This window comes from Pocillopora damicornis, chromosome 13 (assembly GCF_964200805.1).
Source record: "Pocillopora damicornis chromosome 13, jaPocDami1.2, whole genome shotgun sequence".
NCBI classification, from domain to species: domain Eukaryota; kingdom Metazoa; phylum Cnidaria; class Anthozoa; order Scleractinia; family Pocilloporidae; genus Pocillopora; species Pocillopora damicornis.
The window spans coordinates 11,676,843-11,698,993 of NC_142682.1; the positions used below are offsets into that span (position 1 = coordinate 11,676,843).

A 22,151-nucleotide genomic window follows, 5' to 3' on the forward strand; every position below is an offset into this window, starting at 1 on the left:
GTGTGCCTCAGTGAAGAACAGAAGGCAAGAAATGTACCTGTACCTCTAAAGGTATCAATTAAAGATGGAACTGAGTGTGAATTAGTGACATTCCCAATAGCATCACAAACTCTGTTTGATAAAATGGTCATCTTTATTGTTTCAAAGTATTGATTTAAAAGAATTATTGCTAGAAAATTAATACTCAGCCTAACAACTATATCAGAGATGCCACTGAGTACTCCTATCCATAACTACATTTAAGACCTTAAAAAAATATGGTAATCAAGAATATTTCATCTACAATATATTTGAAAGAAAAAGAGTTGACTTGGTATTGGGCATAGTGCAAGTTGTACAAGTAAATCTTCTTTCATTCCTTAGCCAATAATAGTACAAAATTCTGCCCAGGAAATGATACAGGAATCATATCTGATTGTTACAAGGAGAAAGAAGACATAGAAGCTAATTGTTAATGTGTGAACAAAATACTACTGAGCACAAAAGCTGCCTCACTGTAAATTAAACAAGTCTTCTCTATTTAAATAACAATATTAACCACAGCTGCTTTAAACCTCTAGGAGTGACTAGCACCTAATTTCTCTTAAATTGAATCAAACATTAAGGAAATGTTACCAACAAAAGAAGCTCTTGATTGTTAAACAAATTCTCCTTGTCAGTACCATACAAAATGTAAAGCGAATGGTAAGGAAAATTTGCATACCAATGACAGGGCCTAAATATTTTATTGAACTAACAGAACCTAAACAAGTATACTTGTTTATCCTTATTAGTTCATGTGTTGAGAAAATGTGTTATGAGACCACAGGGTAAATGCAACCAAATTCTGTTTTAAAATAGCAATAAAAGAAACACTCCAATCACATATATCAACACTTGAAATTTTTGGCAACAAATGGGAACCAATTATTTCTTAATAAAGAACATTTTTTATTTAAAGAGCTACAAATTACCACAGAACAAAATCTAATTTCAAATTTAAACTTAAAACAAAACTGCACTCTCCCTGGAAATAGTAGAAAAAAGAACTTTAGTATGGAAAAAATAATTACCCTTTATAAAAATTAGATTGACCCTTATTATTCACTAAAATTTATAGATATTATGACAATATATAATTTAAATAAGTGATTAATTCACAATGCATCTAAACTTTCACATTATCTGCTCATAAATCCTTTTTAATTGTTTTCACTCTATTTATAAAAATAGAAGTTAATTACACCCATTGCAAGAGTAATTTTGTCATATAAAAATTTTCCACCAGGATAGGCTTTTGAGATGTTGGTTCCTTAGTGTAACAGAAGGTTCCAAGTCCTCAGTCAGTGAAAAGAGTTAGTGAAAGGGCAAGTGAAAATAAACCTCATTCTAGTCGAAAATCTCCTGGGATACTCTTTGAGCGGTTAATTTCAAGTTTTTACACATTCTACTTTTACCTTCCCCATTTTTTTTTCTTTTGCCTGACCCCTGCTGTTTTCCACACTCCAACTGTTTGCTCCATGGCAGAGAGCCTGATGTGGGCTGAATAAAGTCAAGGTCATGCAGTAACTTTATCTTACTTTGAGTATAATATTGCTTGGATTAATCAAGTAATCCACCAACTAACAAAAAAAAAATTGCGGCTGTGGACCTGACATAGTGATGTTCCCAAAAAAAAGGATGTGACACAACAGAAAAAAATGCAGAAAATTTTCTGACATCATGATTTATCTTATGTTTAGAAAATCTTGTTATATATAAATCAACTGATCCATTTCCTTCCAATAATTGACAATATTTCCTTCCCCTTGGGACAAATTGTTGACCCACTCAAGTTGTCTTGGTTTGTTTTTATCAAAGTTTTGTAAATGTAATATCCACAGCAAAATTCTCTTTGTATGTTTTCCAAGTTTTGGGTTTGTGGGGATTATCCAACTCTCCACGACGTAGAAACAGTCTGAAAGAAAAAAGACACCTTTATAACCAAAATATGTTTGATCTCAAAGTTCACCCTTGACAGGCAAGGTATAAAACTACTTTTTTTGGACAATAATTTGCCTGAATGATGCTTCAGCTTCAAGTTTGAGAGCTTTGAAATTAGTGTGGACATCTCAGGACAGAAACGAGTCTGGATGGAAACCTTGTATTCACAATCTACCAAAAAGAATTAGTAGGATTTGAGAGGACTGGAAAAAATAATTCCAGTTTTAATTCCTATTATTATTAATAATAATATAAACGAAAAAATTATGCACATTTGATTGACTGAAAACAAGTGCCTTTTTCATATAAAACTAAAGCAAAGTTGCAACATGAGACAGTACAAATTATAAATAGCATACACGCACTGTCAAAATTTGATCTAGCTTGACTTTCTGTAATACTTTTTTCAGCTAAATTACTGATAAGTAAGAACATGATTTCTCACGCAAGTTGGTGTACATAAGCTCTTGTAAATTTTCAAAGACTATGAATAGAACTTTCCCTATTGGCTCATGTAATTTTGTTGTCTTTGAAAGATTTACTTGTGCTTATTAAAACCAAATTGCACTTGAAATCATGGATTACCCATCAATGATAATTGCACTGATCCATCTAGAAAACTAGTACAGTTAAAGATCTACAGGGTTTTTTTTAAGGTTTTAAGTAGCCAGAGCTTTTTTAAAGGTAAATGGTTGTGGGTCTCGAAATCCAATATGGCAGACAAAATGTCATATTGTTCGTACTTTCCTGCCACGGTAGCAAGATTTGTCAAAAAGACAGTCTCCATCAGAACGTTTTTAAACTAACCTTAAGTCAGAAGTCTTTTTATGTTTTCAGAAAAGATAGGCAGTGCAAATTTAAATTTTTATTGAGCCCAAATTTAGACCTGATAAACATCATCTCTGTACGGGCTCTCAAAGCTCTCGACTTCTGAACCACCTTACCTGGAGTTCTCTATAAAACTTGTGTGAAACCAAAAGAAGAAAGCACACTGGTCATACCCTCTTGGAACATTCTGACAGAGGAAAATTTGACACAATTTGAAAACTTATTGGCATACACTCTTTAATTTTATTTTGCCAAGGTCTTTTTTGGTTTTAATCAGTAACTTTTAATAGCATTAAGAATTAATACAATTAAGATTTAATACTAGGAAGTTACAATTATACTGTCATGGACAAAATGTTAACACTACATCACACCAATCTAAAAGTGTGAACAATTCACAAATTAATTATCAGGGCAGAAACCCACTACCTGCCACTCCATTTGGTGCTAGCCGCTTTGTGAGTTGTGAGACAGAAAATATGTATTTTTGAACTGATTCTAACATCTTTGTCTAGATTAAAAAGGTACTCAAATGTATCTGAGAATGCTAGAAATCCTGTCTCATGGAATTCAAATTTCAAATTTTTCCATGGGAGCATACTCCCAGACCCCCTCAAGGAGTGTGTTGCTTTGCAACATGCCATGCTTGCTATTCAAGCATAATTTTCATTCAGCCACTTACTCTGTTCAGATTATACATCTATTACATTCTCTGATGACAACCCTGCATTATATAATCTTCTTCATTTGGAGCAATCCACAAAACAAACTCTTTGTGATAAAAATGTTACATGATCCCTGGGCACAGGTCATAAAATTGATGTGTTTCCATGCCAATTTTGTCTTTAGTTAATGTGGATTCTGGAACAGTTGCAGCCTGGAGTTCCATTATAAAATTAATATAACAATGACATACTTACTGAATTAGATGAGTAAAACTTTATTTTGATGTCTCCTGTAAGAGTAGGGGATTCTGCCTCATAGAGAATAATAACTAATTTGTCAAGATCTCTGAGGTGCTGTATCTATCAGAAGGATTAAAAATATATATCAAATTTTAATAGCTAGCAAAGAAAAATGTGAAAAAAAAGAAACAATTGGAAACAACAAAAGACTCAGGAAAAACTGTCTCTATCTTTGCTTTTTCACTATTGTTGTTTTTTAAAAACTATAACTCATACTTAGAGGCTACCAACCTATTAACTACTAGGCAGTTTATTTTTGAGTTCCTTTAAACTTAAGTTGATTGATTGAAAAAAAAAAGTTTGCTTTAGCAAGCTGATTAATTGTAGCATATAGTGTGCTTGTGAGAATGTTTAGAAGTGAGAGTGAATACTATGTCAAGCCCATATCATTTGCATGTAGATAACCACAGAAATAAGTAATTAATTTGAGTTGGTTTGCTTAGTAAGTAATAAATAAAAATTTTCAGATTGGTTTGATGTAATGTGCTGTCATGTAATAAATTAAAACAGGAAAAGTGCCACTCAAATGAAACATCTTGACCATCACCAGAAACAAAAAAAGGTGCCTTCCCCCTGCCGCCCCTCTAATTCAGTTTTCATGATGCTCTAATGTTTCTTTAATCACCTTTCTCCTAAAATGTTTGGAAAAAGGGCCTTGGTCTTGAAGAGAGGTTTCAAACTAACAAAGAAAAAACACCTATGAAAATGGTGCAGAATTCTAATGCACTCTCTCACCTGTCCTTGACGTGAATTTGATAGATGTAGTGTCGTAACAGTGCTACCATTGATAATTATCTCAAATGAAAGATCTTTTCCATTTCCATCTCCAATACCTGAACAAAAACAAAAACAGAGAAAAAAATTGTTATCATTAATATTTACCTATTCATAGATTTTGTTTTCATACAATAATTTCATACAACAATCAATTACATTTTTCACACAACAACAAGAATCACTGAGGCAAAGGTTTGTGCCATGGTCTTTTTATATTAGGATACCAATTTGTAAGCTTCATAATCTTCATTAAGCACTTAACTTCCAAAAAGACCTCCAAAGAAAGGACAGAATTTCTCCTAACAATACCAAAACAATATCAAACAGAGAAGTGACGGAAATAAAGAAAATAACAATTGGGGATAATAAGTTGATCCAATACCAAATTCTCTGAACTAACATGATATGAATTGTATGGCTGCCAATACAGAATTATTAAAGAGATCTGGAAGTGAAAGTGTTACAACTGTAGAAATTAATGAAATGGTAAAACACTGTTGCTCTACAGAATCAAACCAGTTTGAAAACATAATTTAAAGAGCCCTTCAAAAACTCAAAGAGATCACACATCCAGTGTATGGGAGAGTAAATGATTGATTTGTTGACTGAATTTTCTATTGTACCAAATTGAATGGTAATCACTGAAATTTTCCATTAAGATATTGTTACAAGAATAGACATTTCCCCTACCAGATATTGCATCAATCTTGATGTTTTTAATACGATATGACACAGAGGCAGGAAGTCGACCATTTAACTTGGTAAACACTTTTTCCAGGTAACCTACAAAACGACTCTGAAATGACACAATATTAGGGGAAAAATGTATCCAAAGGAATTCTTGACAGAAACTTTTTAGTACCAAAATAAATTCTTGGCATTGATGATTAAATGAAATGGAGCCTTTTCATGGCATGGTTTTTCACCTTACATTTTACTTTGTAATTCATACACAATGCACACCAACCTGACTGGGTGTCTGCACTCCTTGAAATTGATTTCCAACTGAATAATCAGTTCTCCTGTGCCCAAAATATTCCAGGCTATGCTAAAAAGAACCATAAATAACCCATAGTCATGCATTGAAAACCAAGCAGAACATCAAGATTACTCAATAATGACTAATTTCTTTAATTTGTTTATTTATTTTCTTTGTTGGGGGGGAGGCCCAGTAATGAAGGAACATTACCTTAGCCTGCTCAAACTGACCACTGGCAATAAGCCAAGCACATATTGCAGTCCCTGTTCTACCTAAAAAAAAAAACAATTGCATACAATAAGAACTATAATAATAAGAATGAAACTAAAGGGAAAAACTGTGAAATACCTGTAACAACATTGAAATATTGTAGATTGTGGGCACCCTGAGTTACAGTTACATGACATAAACAGGTTAATAAACAGTGAGAACTCAAGGATAAAAGGTTACATTTACTGTGTTGCAAAACAATTTGACACATTTTTGGGAAATTGGATTTCAGACTCAGTTACCAGTAACTACTCTGATCCAATTTTTGCCCCATGATGGTACAGGAGTACAATAATTCCATAAAAAAACAAAGAAATGCTGTATTTTTCACTAATTTTCCTTTTAAGATGCTGTTGATTAAAATTCAAAGTGGGTCTCAGACTATGGTGAAACCCTACCTTATGACCACCCCAGTACTACAGTCACCTCGTTCTTACAGCCACCTTTTCATGACATGGGAAAACCACCATACATTTTCTTATAAAAACGCCTTGTTAACAAAGCCAACAGCCACATTTTAAAACCCCAAACATTAGAATCCTTGGATGATAATTTCACTTTGTTAATACTGCTGCAAGCACTGAATTTAGAAATACACCTGTGATATGTCAATTCTATTGATTTTTGTCATTTACTAATTGAAAAGCTAATTTAATAAGAGAGAAGCAACACTCCTGCTTGATTTCACTATAAACATGATAAATGAAATAGATCTTGATGCTAACATTTGCTTAGGCAACTTGCGATGTGGTAATAAGTAATTTGATCCTACCCTGGTGGTATGACCACACTGTTAATACAGTCAATTTGTTTTAGCCCACAGATGGCAGTTTTGATCTCAAGCAATAGGAAATGGTAGCATGTCAGTCAAATGAAACAATTTCAAAATCACTTCTTCCTGCATTCATCAATCAGATGTGAAAAAAATACATGCTACTTGGCATTAAAACTGTGCTGCAATTGTAAGTTGCTTTCACCTTTTCCTCCTTTACAATGAACAGCAATAACATTTTTAGGATCTCTGTCAAGCCATTCTCTCACATTGTGCGTAAAATATAACAACTGACTGAAACAAAGAATAAAACAACCACATCCACAGGTAAGATCTCTAGGATATTTACACCAAAAAGTTGAAATTATTCTGTCATGGTTGTCATTTGGCACCATACCACAAAGTCACTAATTTGACCATAACTAAGAACTCTCTGAAAGTTCCAAAACATGAAAAAAGTATTAGTAATGGAACCTTGCAATCACCAATGGGGTTATAAGTGAGAAGTGCAGAAACTAGCACACACTTTCTCTCCAGTGTTTCACTGGCTACCTAAGTCACCAACATATGGCCAAAAATTATTTCCATTACCAGTAAAACTTAATAAAAATTATATACTAAGACCCAACAAAGTGTATTTTAAAGAAAAATTCTAGAAATGTAAAAACTTTGACTTATGCATACAGCTGCCTCATTAATAAGGCTGTATTGTGTTACTCAGAATTACAAGGGACTAACTTGGAAGTCTAAGACTAATTCCCTTTTCAAAACAAGCCAGTGACTGCCTGAGTTCCTCTGGCTACTTGATAACATGTTGCTGGTTACTCCGGTCAAAATAATTACCTTTAAGCCCTTAATGAACTTTTCATAGTCAACTACTTTTGCAGAGTGTGTCACCTACATCAAAACATTTTTAAACTCCTTCTGAACTAGTTAAGTGTTACATGCCATTAGTCTGGTTTAAAACCTCAGTTCTCTGATCACATTTTTATGGCTTGAATACAGTCCTCTGAACATGCAGCATAATTTTATTTGACTTTTAGTTCAAACAGTAACAATGCACTTTCTAATTCTTTATCATTTCCCTTTAGTATCTAGGCAAGGAGAATTACTTTTCGGGGGATTCATTACTACTCACAAACATCACACTAACCTAAGCCTAGGTACATTGTGATCATCAATGAGAACTCGCTCCACTCTGTTATGGAACACAGATGGATCATAGCTTCTCTCACCTATAAAAAAAAATATAATTGGAACTTCTTTCAATTAATTTTAAAATCTAAATTTAGAGAGAAAACAACTTTTCTATTAAAATGACAACAGTCTAAAAGAAAAAAAAAGTGTTGCCAATTAATTGTAACATATTGTTTCACTTCCAGTAGTGATCAAATGTAAATTCCATATACAGTGTCTACATTTTTAGACAAAAGAGATTAACACATTAATTTTCTATAACCCTCCTTTGAATCAATTTGTCCTCTGATTATTTCCCTTAAAAAGAAACCAAGGCCAGCAGAAAAGACCCAGGTCAAGAGTTTCACTTTCTTCACCTTTGTTACTTTAGATGGAAGAAAAACAAACTCCTTTTGTAGATTCCACTAATAGTGACAGTAAAAAGCTGATCTCAACACTACTTGGGGAAGTACAAAAAAGTCAACAAAATGTGCTGTCACTTGATACAGGAATTTATGAGATGGTTATGAGAAAAATAAACACCCTTTTGGCTGGCTGTTATATTGGCTGATAATGTCATTGGCTGGGAGATTGTCCTCAAAATTTCACATTTGCCTTGAAGCTTCCCTCCTTGGCCATGAAGGGGTTTGTTTACTAAACACGCAACCACATTCTCAATGCTTAAATTACCATAAATGTAGAGAATATTGATAGTTGGGTTTTGGGAGAAGCCCAATCAGTGACAATATGCAATCAGATGCCTTAACTGGTACTTAAGTTATCAAATGTCACAATATCAATAACTAACATCTAACTATCATTGCAACTTAAATACAGTATAGACGTGGTACAAATATGTCTTCACCTTTCAAAAAATTTGTTATTTTGTGCACCTTGAAGGCTCACCTTACAGGTGAACTTTCAGGTTGCACCATTTTAGATACATGCAAATGAAAACTAAAGTTACCAGTGCTGGGAGGAAATTCACTCAGGTATGTATAAAATGAATGAATTAAGCAGCCTTTATATTAATCTCACTTACTACATAAATTGTAGACTTTGTAGTGGTCAGGATGTTTTGTATCCAAGAATCGCACAACTTCCTGTGAACAAAAAGGCAACATGCTTACTTCCCTAAACAATAAAACATCATATAACAGTGTTCACAAAGAAGTAAGTTAAACTGAATTGAGCACTATAAAAACACACCAACTAATCTATAGTGCCAGTGCATAAAGAGATCTTGGAAAAAAGGAAAGCACTTCTTTTTTATATGACATGTACAAGCTCTATAGATTAACAAAGAAAATCTGATCAGAAAGGAGAGGTCATGGGTTCAGATCCTGTATTGGCCTTAATTTTTTTTCTGGCCTTGTTTTCACTACTGCTTTTAATTAGCAATTACTGTGAAGAACACTAACATATTCACTTCTTTATATGCAGTTCACATAATTATATGATTTTCATATATTTGCAGTCTGATCACTAGCATTAACCCTTTCACTTCCAAGGTCTCTTTTACTTAGTGATTCTCAATACTTTATAGCATACATTGCACAATTTTTAGATATGAGAATTTAGTACTGGATCATAATATAATCCTCTAATTCACATTTTCCTATATTTTGATCACTTGTGCACATGATATTGTATAATTACTGTAGTAGAAAGTATGTCTTAGCAACCACTTGGAGTGAAAGGGCTAATTAATAGCCTGTTAGAGCTTTATGATAAAATAAGTGGTTCACTTACTGACACTGGATTACGGTATAACTTGTGTTTTCCAGACGAAGGGAATGACATGGCTATAACTCTCTCTGAATTGAAGAATATATTTATGATAACTTAGCAAAATTAAATTTTACTAGTTATCTACTCTCTAATTTCTCTCTGCATGGAAAACTCTAATTATCCTCATCATAACCAACTGTAATTATTAATATAAATCTACTTGTGTTCTATCCAAATTCTGCAATCTGATTAGCTATGCTATTTGCTTCCTATTCCATTAACTTAAACACCCTAACATCAGACTGCACAATCTCCATACTCAGGGCATGAAATTACACCTAATACAGGCACCAATGCACCTAAATTTTTCACTTTGGCGACCAAATCCTGAAAGTTAGTTGCCAAATTGGCGACTAGAATGTTTCATCATAACCTTACCAAGAGATATAGTGAATTAAAAAGATTTGCAAAAATAAATCCGCAGCAAACTTCCTCTTTAAGTTTGTTTCCAAAACGTAGCACATGCATCTCGATCGATAACTAGACGCCATCTTAGAACGCTGACAGCGTAAAGAAAGATTTTGTTTGTCTTTGAAAATGGTGACCAACTTTTTTTGAATTGGCTACCACTTTGAAGAATTGAGGAGCCAAGTGGCTATCAGAAAAAAAAGTTAATTTCACACCCTGATACTGTCCTTGAATCATTTCCTATGGAACTGACAACAAGAATTTGTTTAACAATCAAGAATTCTCATGACTTTTGCATTTGACTCAGCATTGACACTGTAAGGAGAAATTAGATACCAGTCACTCTTCAGAGATAAAGGGTTAACCCTTTTACCCCTAAGAGTGACCAGCTGTTAATTTCTCCTTACAATATCACCCCTAAACCACACATTAAGATCACCATCTGAAGGAGCTCTTGATTGTTACACAAATTCTCCTTGTCAGCTCCTTAGGGAATGTAGAGAGAGCAGTATGGAGAATATGCATACTGATGACAGGGTGCAAAGGGTTAAATAGCGAATGGACTGAGTAGCCTAACAGTGTGTGGATGTAAACAAACTTAAATTAAAATAACATGAGCCTGCCTTTTGGTAATTTTTTTTTGATCTTGTGAATTAATAATGATTAAAAACATGAAGATTATTCATTCTCAATATATTTACAGATTATTTCTGATGTTTATCCTATTTTAGAAACAAACAGAGACTAAGTTTCTAGGTTACCATAAGTGATTAATAATAAAAAGTTATATTTTACAGACCTGTTACATATGTCAAGTCTAAATCAAAACCATCCTTTTGATATCTCCTTTTGTTCTGTGATATCTAGTTTCAAAGAAAACACAAGGAGAGCACAATGTTATTGAATATGTAATGAGGACTGGAATATTCTTATTAGCTGTTTTTTTTTCAAAGGGGGGGAGCACTTAACATTTTGTAACAAGGGGGGGAAAGCACAGGTTAACAATAATTATCTCCACTGGCAATGTTTCCTACAGTAACTCCACACACCATTCTTCTTGTAGCTCTTTCAAGTTGGTCTTTTCCTGTGACAATTCTAATAAACAGCAATATTCGCACAAGACGAGCGGTAATGATGAGTCTGAAACAGAAGAAAAAAAAACAAATGATTGTTTATAGTAAACTCCTCATCTCCACTTTGGATAAATATAAAGGAAAAGGAAAGACCAGCTATATAAACTTAAAAAATATGAGAGGTGTATGGTAAACAATAAGAAGGAAGAAATGGAGATCTTTGTATTGACAAAAAATTAGGAAAATAAAGCATTTTCTAGACACTATAGCACAAGACAAAATTAAACAAATATCTGGTTAATGGAAAACAATAAAACAACCAAGTGTTTTATCACTAGGCTCTTAAGTTACATCCAACAAATCATTTTATTGTGATTAGGTCATTTAGATATTCAATTCCGTGAAATCTTATCTTTTTCACAACTGAAACAGCTTGGTTCCTGCCTGATTCAGAATACTCACTTTGCATAGCCATGTTCCTCTAGTGTCAGGAGAGAAAAGGTTAGGGTGAGGATGAATGAAACTACAACTACTATCAGATCTATGATTTCTAGCCATCTGTGGAAGAAGGCTCTCCTGCAACAAAAGAAATTAAATCTGTGGGTGAAACAACTAGAAAAAGTAAAGTGAGTGACAAAGCCCAATGCAACAATTAGAATATCTCATGCAATTGGTAATGGTACTCAAGATTACTCAAGAGCATGCACATGATGCAAACTGTGCAACTACACAAGCCTGATGCATACACTGCCTTATCAGTGCTCAAATTAGACTGGTGATAACCAATCGTGTTCAAGAATTTTTTTATTATAGTTTTGATCATGGTTGTAATCATACACATAAATAAATCAGAGTTCTGCTTCAAGCTCATTCAATTTCCTTTCTTGGTTTTACTATGACTATAAATTTGTGATAAAAAGGAAAACTCTCAAATCAGTTATGTTGGTTGTTAAACACTAAAATCAGCCACTCAAATAAACCCTTTGAGAGTATTGTGCCCCTAACCCTCTACCCTTTAACATCACTATGTGTATTTTTGCCTTTGTTCTCTACCCATTTCCTATGGTGCCAACAATGAGAATTTGTATAACAATCAAAAGCTTGTTTGGTTGGTGATCATTTCTTTTATTCTTGTTACCTTAATGTGTGATTCAGGGGTTAAATTGTGTGGAGAAATTAGATGCTAGTCACTTCAGTGTAAAATAGTCAAGTAACTTAAACTCACCCTAAGGCAAAAATCCTTAGAAGGACCTCTATTAAAAAGTAGGTGACTATTAAAATGGATAATATTTCCAGAGTCTAGAAGGCAAACACAAACATGGCATAAAATAATGATACAAATGGATTGATCATTATCATCTTTTCTTAAAGCAAATAGAGCCATACAATGCAATTGATACAGGACTATGAAGCAATGGTCCCATTTCCATTAAGCTTAAAAAAAATTAACAAGTTGAATTCAAATTTGGTTGCAAAGTATGCTAAATTTATATCCATCTGAAGAGTAGTTTATCAATTTATCTATTATGTCAAATTAAGCAAACAAGAATATTATACAAACATGAATGGTTGCAAATGTATTTACAAAACCAAATAAATAAAACTGATAAATTTTCATCATAAACAATAGTAATAATAATAATAATAATAATAATAATGATAATAATAATAATAATAATAATAATGATAGTATAGCAGTGGACATTCCGATGGGTGGCTCTTCTTGTTGCACTGAATTTAGTTGAATTGAATTTAGAATGTTGGTTTTTGCACAGGGAGGAAATCCAGAGGACCTGGAGAAAAACCCTTAGAGAAAGGATAAGAACCAACCAAAAACTCAATCCACATGTTACACACTGGGCCACAGCAGTAGAAGACAAGAAGCCCTGCTACCCTAAATGAATTCAAATAACTTGTAGTTCTGGGAGACTCCTTTTCAACCCAATGTTCCAGGTGCCTCATGATTAGGTTAACTTTTCACCCTTTCACTCTCACATTCTCATTGGTAATTCTCTTTACTGTCTATTATGCAATTCTTATGATGTTAGTTTGGAGAATTTGGTTTTAGATCAATTTATAATCCCCTAATTGATATTTTTATTCGTTCTCACCTTTTGTCTGCTTGACATTGTATTGATTTTAAAAAGAGAAATTCTGTATTGGTCACATGTTGGAGTTACTGGGTTAAATACTAGGTTATAGTTGTGGTGGAATGAGTGAGCTCTCTCTCCAATATCAGTATTATTAACTATTACAGAACTAAGATGATATGGAGTGCCAAAAAATGGTGTTGAAATATACTTCTTGAAAGAAAAGTTTATTTTTTAATACTTCACTGCAAAATTTTACCTTCAAAGTTCTAAGTTTTCTTATACAAAACATAAATATTACAATTATAATTTACCCTTTCATCTTTTCCTGCAGTGGCCAAGTCAACTATGACAATAATAATATCTGCTAATACCAAAAGGAGACTGAATACTCTACCAGACAAAATCAAATCAAAATTAACAAAACATGGAAATGAAATAAAAAACAATTAAACAAACAAAAAGTTTGAAAAGAGAGAGGTTGCATTAACAATAAATAAAAGTAACTCTAAAAGGTGAGAAAAACAAGAAATCATTCATCCTTCAACCAAAACTATTGGCTTAAATGAGAATAAAAAAAAGCACTGGTTTTGTGTGGTAATTTTCTGTTTCACACTTTATTACCAACCTAACAGAAAAATGCTCCACAATTCTTCTAAGGGACCCTCGGAATTTCCTGCAATAGGAGGAGAGAACAATCAGTAAGCAGTGAAAAAATAATAACAAGAAATTAAGCATTGACCCTTTAAACCCTGAGAGTGACCAGCATTTGACTTCTCCTTACAGCAATACTGCTGAGTCAGTCCACCCATGGTAACTTAAATTTGCTGGTGAGACCGATTTTCACCATGGGAAATTACCTTAGGGAAATTTTTGCTCATGGGGCTGGGATAAGTCAGGAGAACAAAACGTTTTTCCATGACAGTTATCCTTGAGCAACAGAATGGGAAACTTGAAATCCCATGCAAATGTACCAATCAGCACATGTCCATGGGTATGTTGCTGAGAGATGTGGCTTAGATGTCATGTTTTGAAACTACCATAAAAACCCGCAGATAAGACTGGTGGCAAAGGCTGATGTAACCTTTCATCTTTGGAAACTGAAACCCAAGATAAATTTTACCATGAGCAAATTTGGGTAATTTTCCCTGGTTAATCTATTTCCCCATAGTAAAAGTCTGTGGTGCGACCACAGCTAATGCTAGCAGATACATCTTAAATGAAAAGTCACACAATGTAAGGTACACTTTAGATGAGACACTTCATGTAGAGCTTACTTTTTGTTCTGTAAACAAAGTTTAAGCCTGCAAAATACTTTCAGCTATTCTAAGTCAGTCTGTTCATTCTGATCTTTACAAATTTATGTAAAAATTGAACTGGGACAAATCATTTGCATAACTGTCGCATGTAGATCACACACAGCAATCTTTTTTTTCTTTTTTTTTTGGGAACAATTACCTTGCAGTAAAATATTTAAGAGTGATAAAATTTTTCTCCATATACTGAAAATGTGGTTCTCAATAAAACTTTTTTTAAAATAAAAATCCTTCATTAATTCCAACAACTAGATCAAGGTTTCCCTCCAAATTATGCCCAGACAATGGCTCAAGCTGAGCACTAGTCTTTTCCAGTAGATCAGTCAATGGAACCCAATTAATAATTTAAACAAAAAAAGCTGTAGCACCACCTATTACACAGATAGAAGCGGTATGAGAGTAGATAAGTTTTGAATGGTTATGTTGATATTGACATCTCTTCAGTTGTACAATTTTACTCTGATACTGCTAGGTACCCTTTGTGAAAGAAAGATGGGACTTACTCTAAAGAAGAATTATGCCTGTACTAATATTTTCAAGTTTGGTTTTTTAATTGTTTTGTTAATATGTGCATTTCACTCCTATTTCCAATTAGATCAGTGTCTAGTATCTCGAGTTTTAAGTGTGGCGTGAGGAACTTCTTAATGAATAACTCATAGACACATATTTTAGAATTTTTATTACAGATTTTAATTGATTATATCAATTGTATTTTTAAACTATTAGGTGGTCTGTCTGAGGATGGGGTCTTGGACTCTTTTACAGACCATCCTTATGGCATTTCCTTTGTTATGGGTAATTACTTTATTTTGTCAATTGCCATTGTAATTGTAATAAATAAATAATATTTATCACAAAGCAGAAAGCAATGTCCAATGAAACGCAAAAAAAATTATCTTCCAAATGAGTAATTTTATATTCTGGGACGAAACGTCAATTAGTAATTCTCAAAATTAAGTAACCTTACGCAAAGGTTGAGGCTTATGACAGTTTTAATTTGTAGATATCTAACCGTCGTGATGCATAATTATTTTAGCCAGCTCTACAAAGTTCACTTTGCAGGTCACTCATTATGTAAATTATTGATAAGGAAATGAGCAGAGCGCAAGTGTATCACTGCATTAATCCGAACAACTTACGTTTTAAAGACTAATAAATCGCATTGCAGACTTTCATTTGTTTAATCTCGATTGTTTCTGTATTTTGAGATTTGATGGTTATGGTAACGGCATGTCTAGATAAATTGTCTACGCGCCTAAGTTTAAGAAACAATTCGAGACAATAGAGAACAGATTCACCTCAAATAATTCTGAATAATTACCATTGGTTGTGGTACTTGTGACTTTTATGAAGTGTTACATCTGAAAACTTAAATATTTACCCTAAACGAGTGCTCGTTTCCAATGCCGCCTCTGGATCACTCCACGAGCTGAGAGAGGCGTCGGTAACGAAGTGAATATGCTTGGGAGACGCAGCGACTTGAACAAAGTCGTACGCATGTTCTCTCAGGTCGATATCCTCGCCGTCTTCAAGATCCTCATCATCTTCCTCTTCGTCAAAATCGTCATCTTCTTCATCATTGTCGTTCATTTCTGTAACCAGCTGCTCTTGGCTACCATAACGATGATAACTTGCTGTGAAAATCTGGTTCTCCATGAGTTTACATCAACAAAAACCGAAGCTAACTAGGTCACCCATCTTCAGAAGAGCGAGAGCAAACATATCCAGCAAACCTTGAAACTAGATCCCGCTTATCTGCGGGCAATATTGAACGCTCCAGGGGAGGGGTAGGGGGTTTCCAATTTAGTATCAAACTCATGTCAATGTCTGAGTAATATGTTAATTTTTAAACATGAAAAATCGCAAATTTGGGTTTCCTTCTTCAATTTTCTTTTCTCATAAAAGGAACAAACAAACATTGTTTTGCACTGTATTTATTGGGTATTTCCATTGTGTGTTTAGAATAATATTGAAGCTCATTTCAAGATTTTCCGTAGCATTTAAAATCGCTTCACCCTTTTACACGTACAATATTGTCACTAGAACAGTAATCATAAAATGTAGAGGATGGATCGATGTCCGCTAATCTTCATGAAACAACAATCGTAAATTACGTTGCAACAATTTGAGACAAAACGTTAGCGTACATCCATGTAAAGTTTGTCGTACCTGAAACACTTGATTTTTCTGAGATTCTGGATAGCCGAAAGCTTAAAACTGTCCATCAGGAATGAACCAAGCTGTAATCAGCACCACCGGAAACTGAAATAATTTTTGATGCGAAATAGTTTCAGTTTCTCGGAAAATAAAACGGGGGAGGTGTCAGGACGTGTTCCCTTTCCCGCCAAAAAGGGGCCTCGTTATCAGGATGAGACCAGCCTCTGTGTTTGTTTACATCGATTTTATGCGAATGACTTCGTACAAAAATTCGAGCCTAAAATGTCCTTTCTTAAAAATAAATTATTCAGATGGAAGCAAAAACAAAGAATTCCTAAGAAAGAATGGCCAGAACTTGTTGGAAAGGTAACATACTTTAATTTTGAATTTTTTTCAACTGGTGACATGGGAACCAAAAGTTTGGCTAGAAATGCACTACGTGAAAACGAGCATAGATAAAAGCTTTGCGTGGTTGTATCATTTTGTGTTGAGGAGATAGTGTTTCAAATAGCAGAAACGTTTAATTTTTTAGTTTAAATTTCCCGGTGAATCAAGTAGTGTTGTCGTAGCCTCTCTATGATAAAGATAACTTAATGATTGACGATGAAACATGCATGGTGGCAGCATGAGCATCAGGCACGCGGCGAGAAAATAATACAGTCAGTGCATTCAATATCGATGTAGGGTAAATCTAAACAATCAACTGATACTCCAAGCTTAATTCTGATTCCCGTTTAAAGAGGTGGCTCGAAAATCCTTAAATTCTTTTTCTATCTCATTTTGATGAATGTAAACGCAAGCTGCTTTCGGTATCGTGACGTCGAAATATCATTAAGATGAACTTTGATCTGTGGCCGTATGTTCAAGTATGGTAAAATGGCTGTAAATTATTGATATAAGTTCTGACAAAAGTTTTTGTTTTTCTTTTCTCTTAAATTACACATACCTCCCTGATTACATTTTATAATAAAAATATTTTTTGTCTTAAGTTTTGAAATTTGGAAAAAAAATGATTAAAATTTAAAAAATATATTATTTTAATGCTGATTAATACATTAGGAAGAAAAGTTTCCAAATAAAATAAATCTCTTTTTAGGATGCTGAAGAGGCAACTACAATCATTGACAAGGAGCATCCAGGACTAAAAGTAAATACATGTTCATAATTTAATGAAAAAAAACTTTAAATTTTAACAAGCCAAAACATTTCCTAACTGTGAAAAACGGTGTGCCCCCCCTCCCCCCAAGATGACCCGTGGCTTTCTAATATAACTTCACGTTTATACAAATCTTTCACCAGCAGTTGAAATACAAAGAAAAATATATCACAATTTAATAATGAAGTGATTTATTTGATCTGCGGATGATAATAAGCAAAGAGATTATCTTTGTTGGTGGGTTGCAAGTTGAACAATTTCAGGAAATAACCTTGAAAAAATCAGGCTTTGACAGGATTCCAACCTGTGCCTCCCAAATACTAACTGGACACTGCTACCAACTGAGATATCACAAGTTGGGAGCAAGGCATATTTGGAGGATTCATCTTTCCCATGGCTCAAATGGTACTTAAGCTGAAAAATTTTACTGACATGAATCTCACATTTAGATTCAATTTTTTTTTTACAGATTCAAATCATTCCTGAAAACAGCTTTGTTATTCGCAATTTAGAAGAAAATAGAGTCAGGATCTTTGTGGACAGACAGCAAACAGTTACAAGGACTCCTCATATTGGATGACAAAAAGACTTTTTTTTCAAAGTGAGATAGTTTCACAATGTGAGCCTGGAATCAGCAACCACACTTAAGTGACTCAGTAAATGGTTTAACCTTTGGACTATCAAGATGTTTTCCAGTGTGAACATCAAGGAGGGAATAGTCCTTTGTCTCCGAATGACTGAAATGTTCAACATTGAGCCAGAGTGAAAGTTGTCATCAGATTCTTGGGAAGAAGTATTGTAAATTTCTACTTTAAAATGGCTGTCACAATCACCAGTGACTGTTGTTTTAATGACCTGTGCACCCGAACAATCACACTCCAATGCCTTTAGGAGTGATTATGAATGACAAACCTCACTTTAGACTGTCAGGTTATGTCTTCTGACGTGACTACTGATTCCAATAGAAGTTGGGGGAAATGTTAAATCCAGTCTGTCTGTCTACTGCTTTCTTAGCAATTTTTTGCAAGATATATTGGTGAAATAGCATCTGCTTGTGATGAGGCTTATGCTCTCTGAGCTAAAGCTTGTGTGGTGCAATTTTGACTGTTAGTAATAGTTAAAAAGTAAAGTTACACAAAGCAATAACTTTATCACTTTTCAAATTGCAAGTTTACTGTTTTTGATAACCAGATAGCTTTACACAATTTACAACTTACATTTATCACTTCCTTGGACAGAGACAGTGAATTTGACATACCGCTAATTATAGAGCATTTGCTTAGCAAGTAAAGCAAGGACCTGTTTGTTCATTACACAATAATATTGTAGAGATACTACTTGAAATGACAGATTTTTAAGAGGTTGTGAGAAAAAGACTTGTGTGTAAGTAAAATGGGTGATTGTATTATTTGTAAACAAGGCTAAGAATTTATCACTGAAATATAACATTGCCTGTCACTTGCAATCTGCTAGATTAAAAAGAATAATAATGCAAAAGATTGCCTGTGCCATAATCAGTTTAGGGGAAACAGTTACTGATATCTGAGGAGTTCCTATTGAAATATGAACTACCAAAACATCATAGAAAATATTAGAGGTTATCCATAAGTATGAAGTGTAAAAATATTACAGTACCATGGTTTGCCTCAAGATTTAGGCCATTACACTGTAAAAAGAGGATCATGATGTTAAACTTCATTCTACTTGTCTTCTTTCCATTTAGAGGTCAACTAGTATACCATTGGATGATGTACAATCAGTTGACCTTAAAACCGAGAGAAAAATAGTAGTCTTCTGTCAAAATTACATGGTCCACATTGTAATGGAGCTTGTCATGGGACAAATGTTCATGATACTTCACTATTTTTAAGTGGTATGTCAAGATTTACCTAAGATTCTGGAATTTTATGAAAAATCACATTGTTTGCAGCTATGATTTAAACACTTATTTTATCTCAGTAGTAATCCTCTTCCATTCTATTACCACCTTGCCTCTTACATAAAAAAAAACAACTACCTACTATGTCTGATTGTCCACCTGGTTGCTGTGTGAACTTTAATATATTCTACCTACTACTATTTTGATGTCAAAAGTTCTCTCAGTATATCCATGCACCATCATAGCTAATCTCTTGCAACCCTGGCAATAAAATCAGACCAGCTGATTTTCAAGACTAACTTTTAGCACAGGATACACTTCATATACTTTCCCAAGTTTACTAACAATATTCCACAGCATTCTGATAAATTCTGTAACCTTTGCCCACAAATCAAATCCAGTATAAATTACGTTGGATAAGTGAAAAACTATTGGCTAATAGTGAGAAAATAATCCATGATATATAAGTTTACAATTAGTAATTTTAAGTGTACTATAGTTCTATTGAACTTTGTGTAAAAATGTGCTTAAATATATCAAGAACTGCCTCCTATCATAAAAAAATTCACATGACGGTTACTACACATATTGTTACCCAGAAAAAAGAAAGAAAGGGAAAAAAAAAACAAAACAAGTATATCATTAAAATTATTGCAACTGTTATTTCACTAATCCATGTCATTTTGGTTTAAATGAAAATATATAATTCTTTTCCACATTGCATTGGAAATAATTGTTGGCCTGAAAGGCTGGTTCTGATCGGTACCATTCAACTAATAGCATGAGAAAATAAATATGCCAAAAGTAAGATATAAAGGCAAGTTTAACATTTGAATTTGAATTAACAGGACCAGTAAAAGTTCACTTGTAATCTTTCAAGTCCCTACATACAGAGATGATGAACAGGAAATATCGAGTGAGAGCTATACATAACCCTGTTATGTGAACCAAGACTGTCTTCATTATACCTTTTGCACCTTATACAGGCCCCTTCAATAGATGCTTTCTGAGAGTTAAGAATAGAGAAGGAAACACACAGTGCAGTCCTTAATTTTTGTTCAAAAAAATTTTGTGCTAAGAATTGCTCATTGATGTAGCAGGTGCTCCTCCTTTGCACTGCTGCATGGAGAATCATGTCTGGAATGGATACAATTTCAATAAAATTTCCCACAAAAAATATAACTTGAAAGAAAATTAACTTTGAGCTGGTTATTTGATTATCAACTGTCCAGTTTGATGAAGTAATTTAAATTTGAATAATCAAGGTTCTATGCAATAAATATTATTTGACTTGACAATTTTTTTAAACATGTTGTTTGAATTAATAATATTAATGAGTTCAAATTTCATCAACTACATCCTTCCATCACAGAGAATGTTTTTTTTTTTGGGAATGGGGGCTGAGTTATGCAAATCAACACACTACTACTTATAAATTCTCACAAATCTTGCTTTGATTAATTCAGCTAAAAAATTGAACTCTCTTCCAAAGAACAGATGCAAAGTTTTTCATATGTGATGTAAAGCCAACAACCAATTGAAACAAAGAGTTTTCGAGACAGCAACCATCTGTTATTCCAAAATTATCTTAGATGCTTTGTTTGAGGTTGGATTTATTTTAAACTCTTGAGATGTTGTCTATGGACAGAGGTCTAATAAATGCTATTTCATTATAAAAGAATATAAAAATTACTAATCCTTAGCGGGGACCATCTTAAGATCAACAGTTGCCTTCTCCTTTGGAAACCTCGAAGAGGCCAGTTTTATCTCTCTCAAGATGAAAAATTTTAAACATAAGATTGTGATCTGTGTACAGATCTGCTGGCAGCAGTTGGTGGAGGAGGCTTTGGGGGTGGGGCTGGTCGACGAGATCTGGCCATTGGCTTAGGGGCACTTAGAGAACTATTTCCTGACGAGGATGGACCATTCCTTCTTGCTGATGGAAGATCTGTGACATTGACATAATCAGGAGGCTTTGATGAGGAAGGTGCCAACTGATTTATATTTTCATACAGTTTTGACTGAAGTGATGGATTCTGTGACAAACCCCTTGAAAAAGCTGAAGTATCTGGTTTTTTCATAGAAGTAGAATTCTCAGTTCTTGCTCTTTGGCGATCAGTAGGTGGTAGTAAAGCTCTCCCACCTCCAGTGGCCATAGTTGTGCTCCTTGGGATTTGCGGAGAAGCAGTAGGGGGTGGTGGGGCTTTTCTCACAGGTTGTAATGCACTTAGCACAGATGGTGCAGTACTAGCCTTGTACTCTAATGGCAATGTTACATAATCTCCAGCTCTAGTGTTACTGGATGAAGTTGTTGGCAAGGAGTCTGTTACATTCATGTTTGTGTCTGTTGTTTGGAATCCATCTGGTAAGTCTTCCACCACAAGGGATGGAAAAACACCCTTCCTTCCCTGGAACTCACCATACCAGAATCCATCATCAACATTGTTGTCATCTTTCTGTAACACTCCAATGATATCACCTTCTTTGAATGATAGCTCCTCATCACTCATTGCCTCATAATCATATAATGCTCTGACATAACAAGCTTTCAA

General features: G+C 34.0%; 3 protein-coding genes and 1 long non-coding RNA gene across 5 annotated transcripts in view; 2 read left to right on the forward strand and 2 right to left on the reverse strand.

The window, feature by feature from the left end:
- LOC149035500 (uncharacterized) lies at nucleotides 1-4,219 on the forward strand. The gene is made up of 2 exons (XR_016182414.1): nucleotides 1-51; nucleotides 3,640-4,219. It is a non-coding gene; the product is annotated as an uncharacterized LOC149035500 (long non-coding RNA).
- Nucleotides 115-16,772, reverse strand: LOC113683818 (phosphatidylinositol 3,4,5-trisphosphate 3-phosphatase TPTE2). The gene is made up of 19 exons (XM_089191917.1): nucleotides 16,577-16,772; nucleotides 15,789-16,019; nucleotides 13,720-13,767; nucleotides 13,406-13,484; nucleotides 12,227-12,300; nucleotides 11,464-11,577; nucleotides 10,978-11,068; nucleotides 10,728-10,791; nucleotides 9,482-9,546; nucleotides 8,772-8,832; nucleotides 7,707-7,788; nucleotides 6,759-6,847; nucleotides 5,722-5,783; nucleotides 5,500-5,580; nucleotides 5,223-5,328; nucleotides 4,491-4,588; nucleotides 3,711-3,815; nucleotides 2,907-2,977; nucleotides 115-1,936 (listed from the first exon to the last, which is right to left on the reverse strand). Exons 1-19 carry the CDS (start codon nucleotides 16,630-16,632, stop codon nucleotides 1,834-1,836), a joined length of 1,680 nt encoding a protein of 559 aa, XP_089048043.1. The 5' UTR covers nucleotides 16,633-16,772; the 3' UTR covers nucleotides 115-1,833.
- On the forward strand, nucleotides 16,772-19,217 carry LOC113683820 (uncharacterized). The gene is made up of 3 exons (XM_027201101.2): nucleotides 16,772-16,930; nucleotides 17,661-17,711; nucleotides 18,190-19,217. The coding sequence occupies exons 1-3, from the start codon at nucleotides 16,847-16,849 to the stop codon at nucleotides 18,298-18,300; spliced, it is 246 nt and encodes an 81-aa protein (XP_027056902.1). The 5' UTR covers nucleotides 16,772-16,846; the 3' UTR covers nucleotides 18,301-19,217.
- LOC113683834 (F-BAR and double SH3 domains protein 2) overlaps nucleotides 18,876-22,151 on the reverse strand; it is a 15,201-nt gene continuing 11,925 nt past the window's right edge. For both annotated transcript variants that reach the window (XM_089191885.1, XM_027201116.2), the window contains one exon: nucleotides 18,876-22,144. In XM_089191885.1, coding sequence (XP_089048011.1) covers nucleotides 21,387-22,144 — 758 coding nt within the window. In that variant the 3' untranslated portion in view covers nucleotides 18,876-21,386. The remainder of the gene's footprint in view (nucleotides 22,145-22,151) is intronic.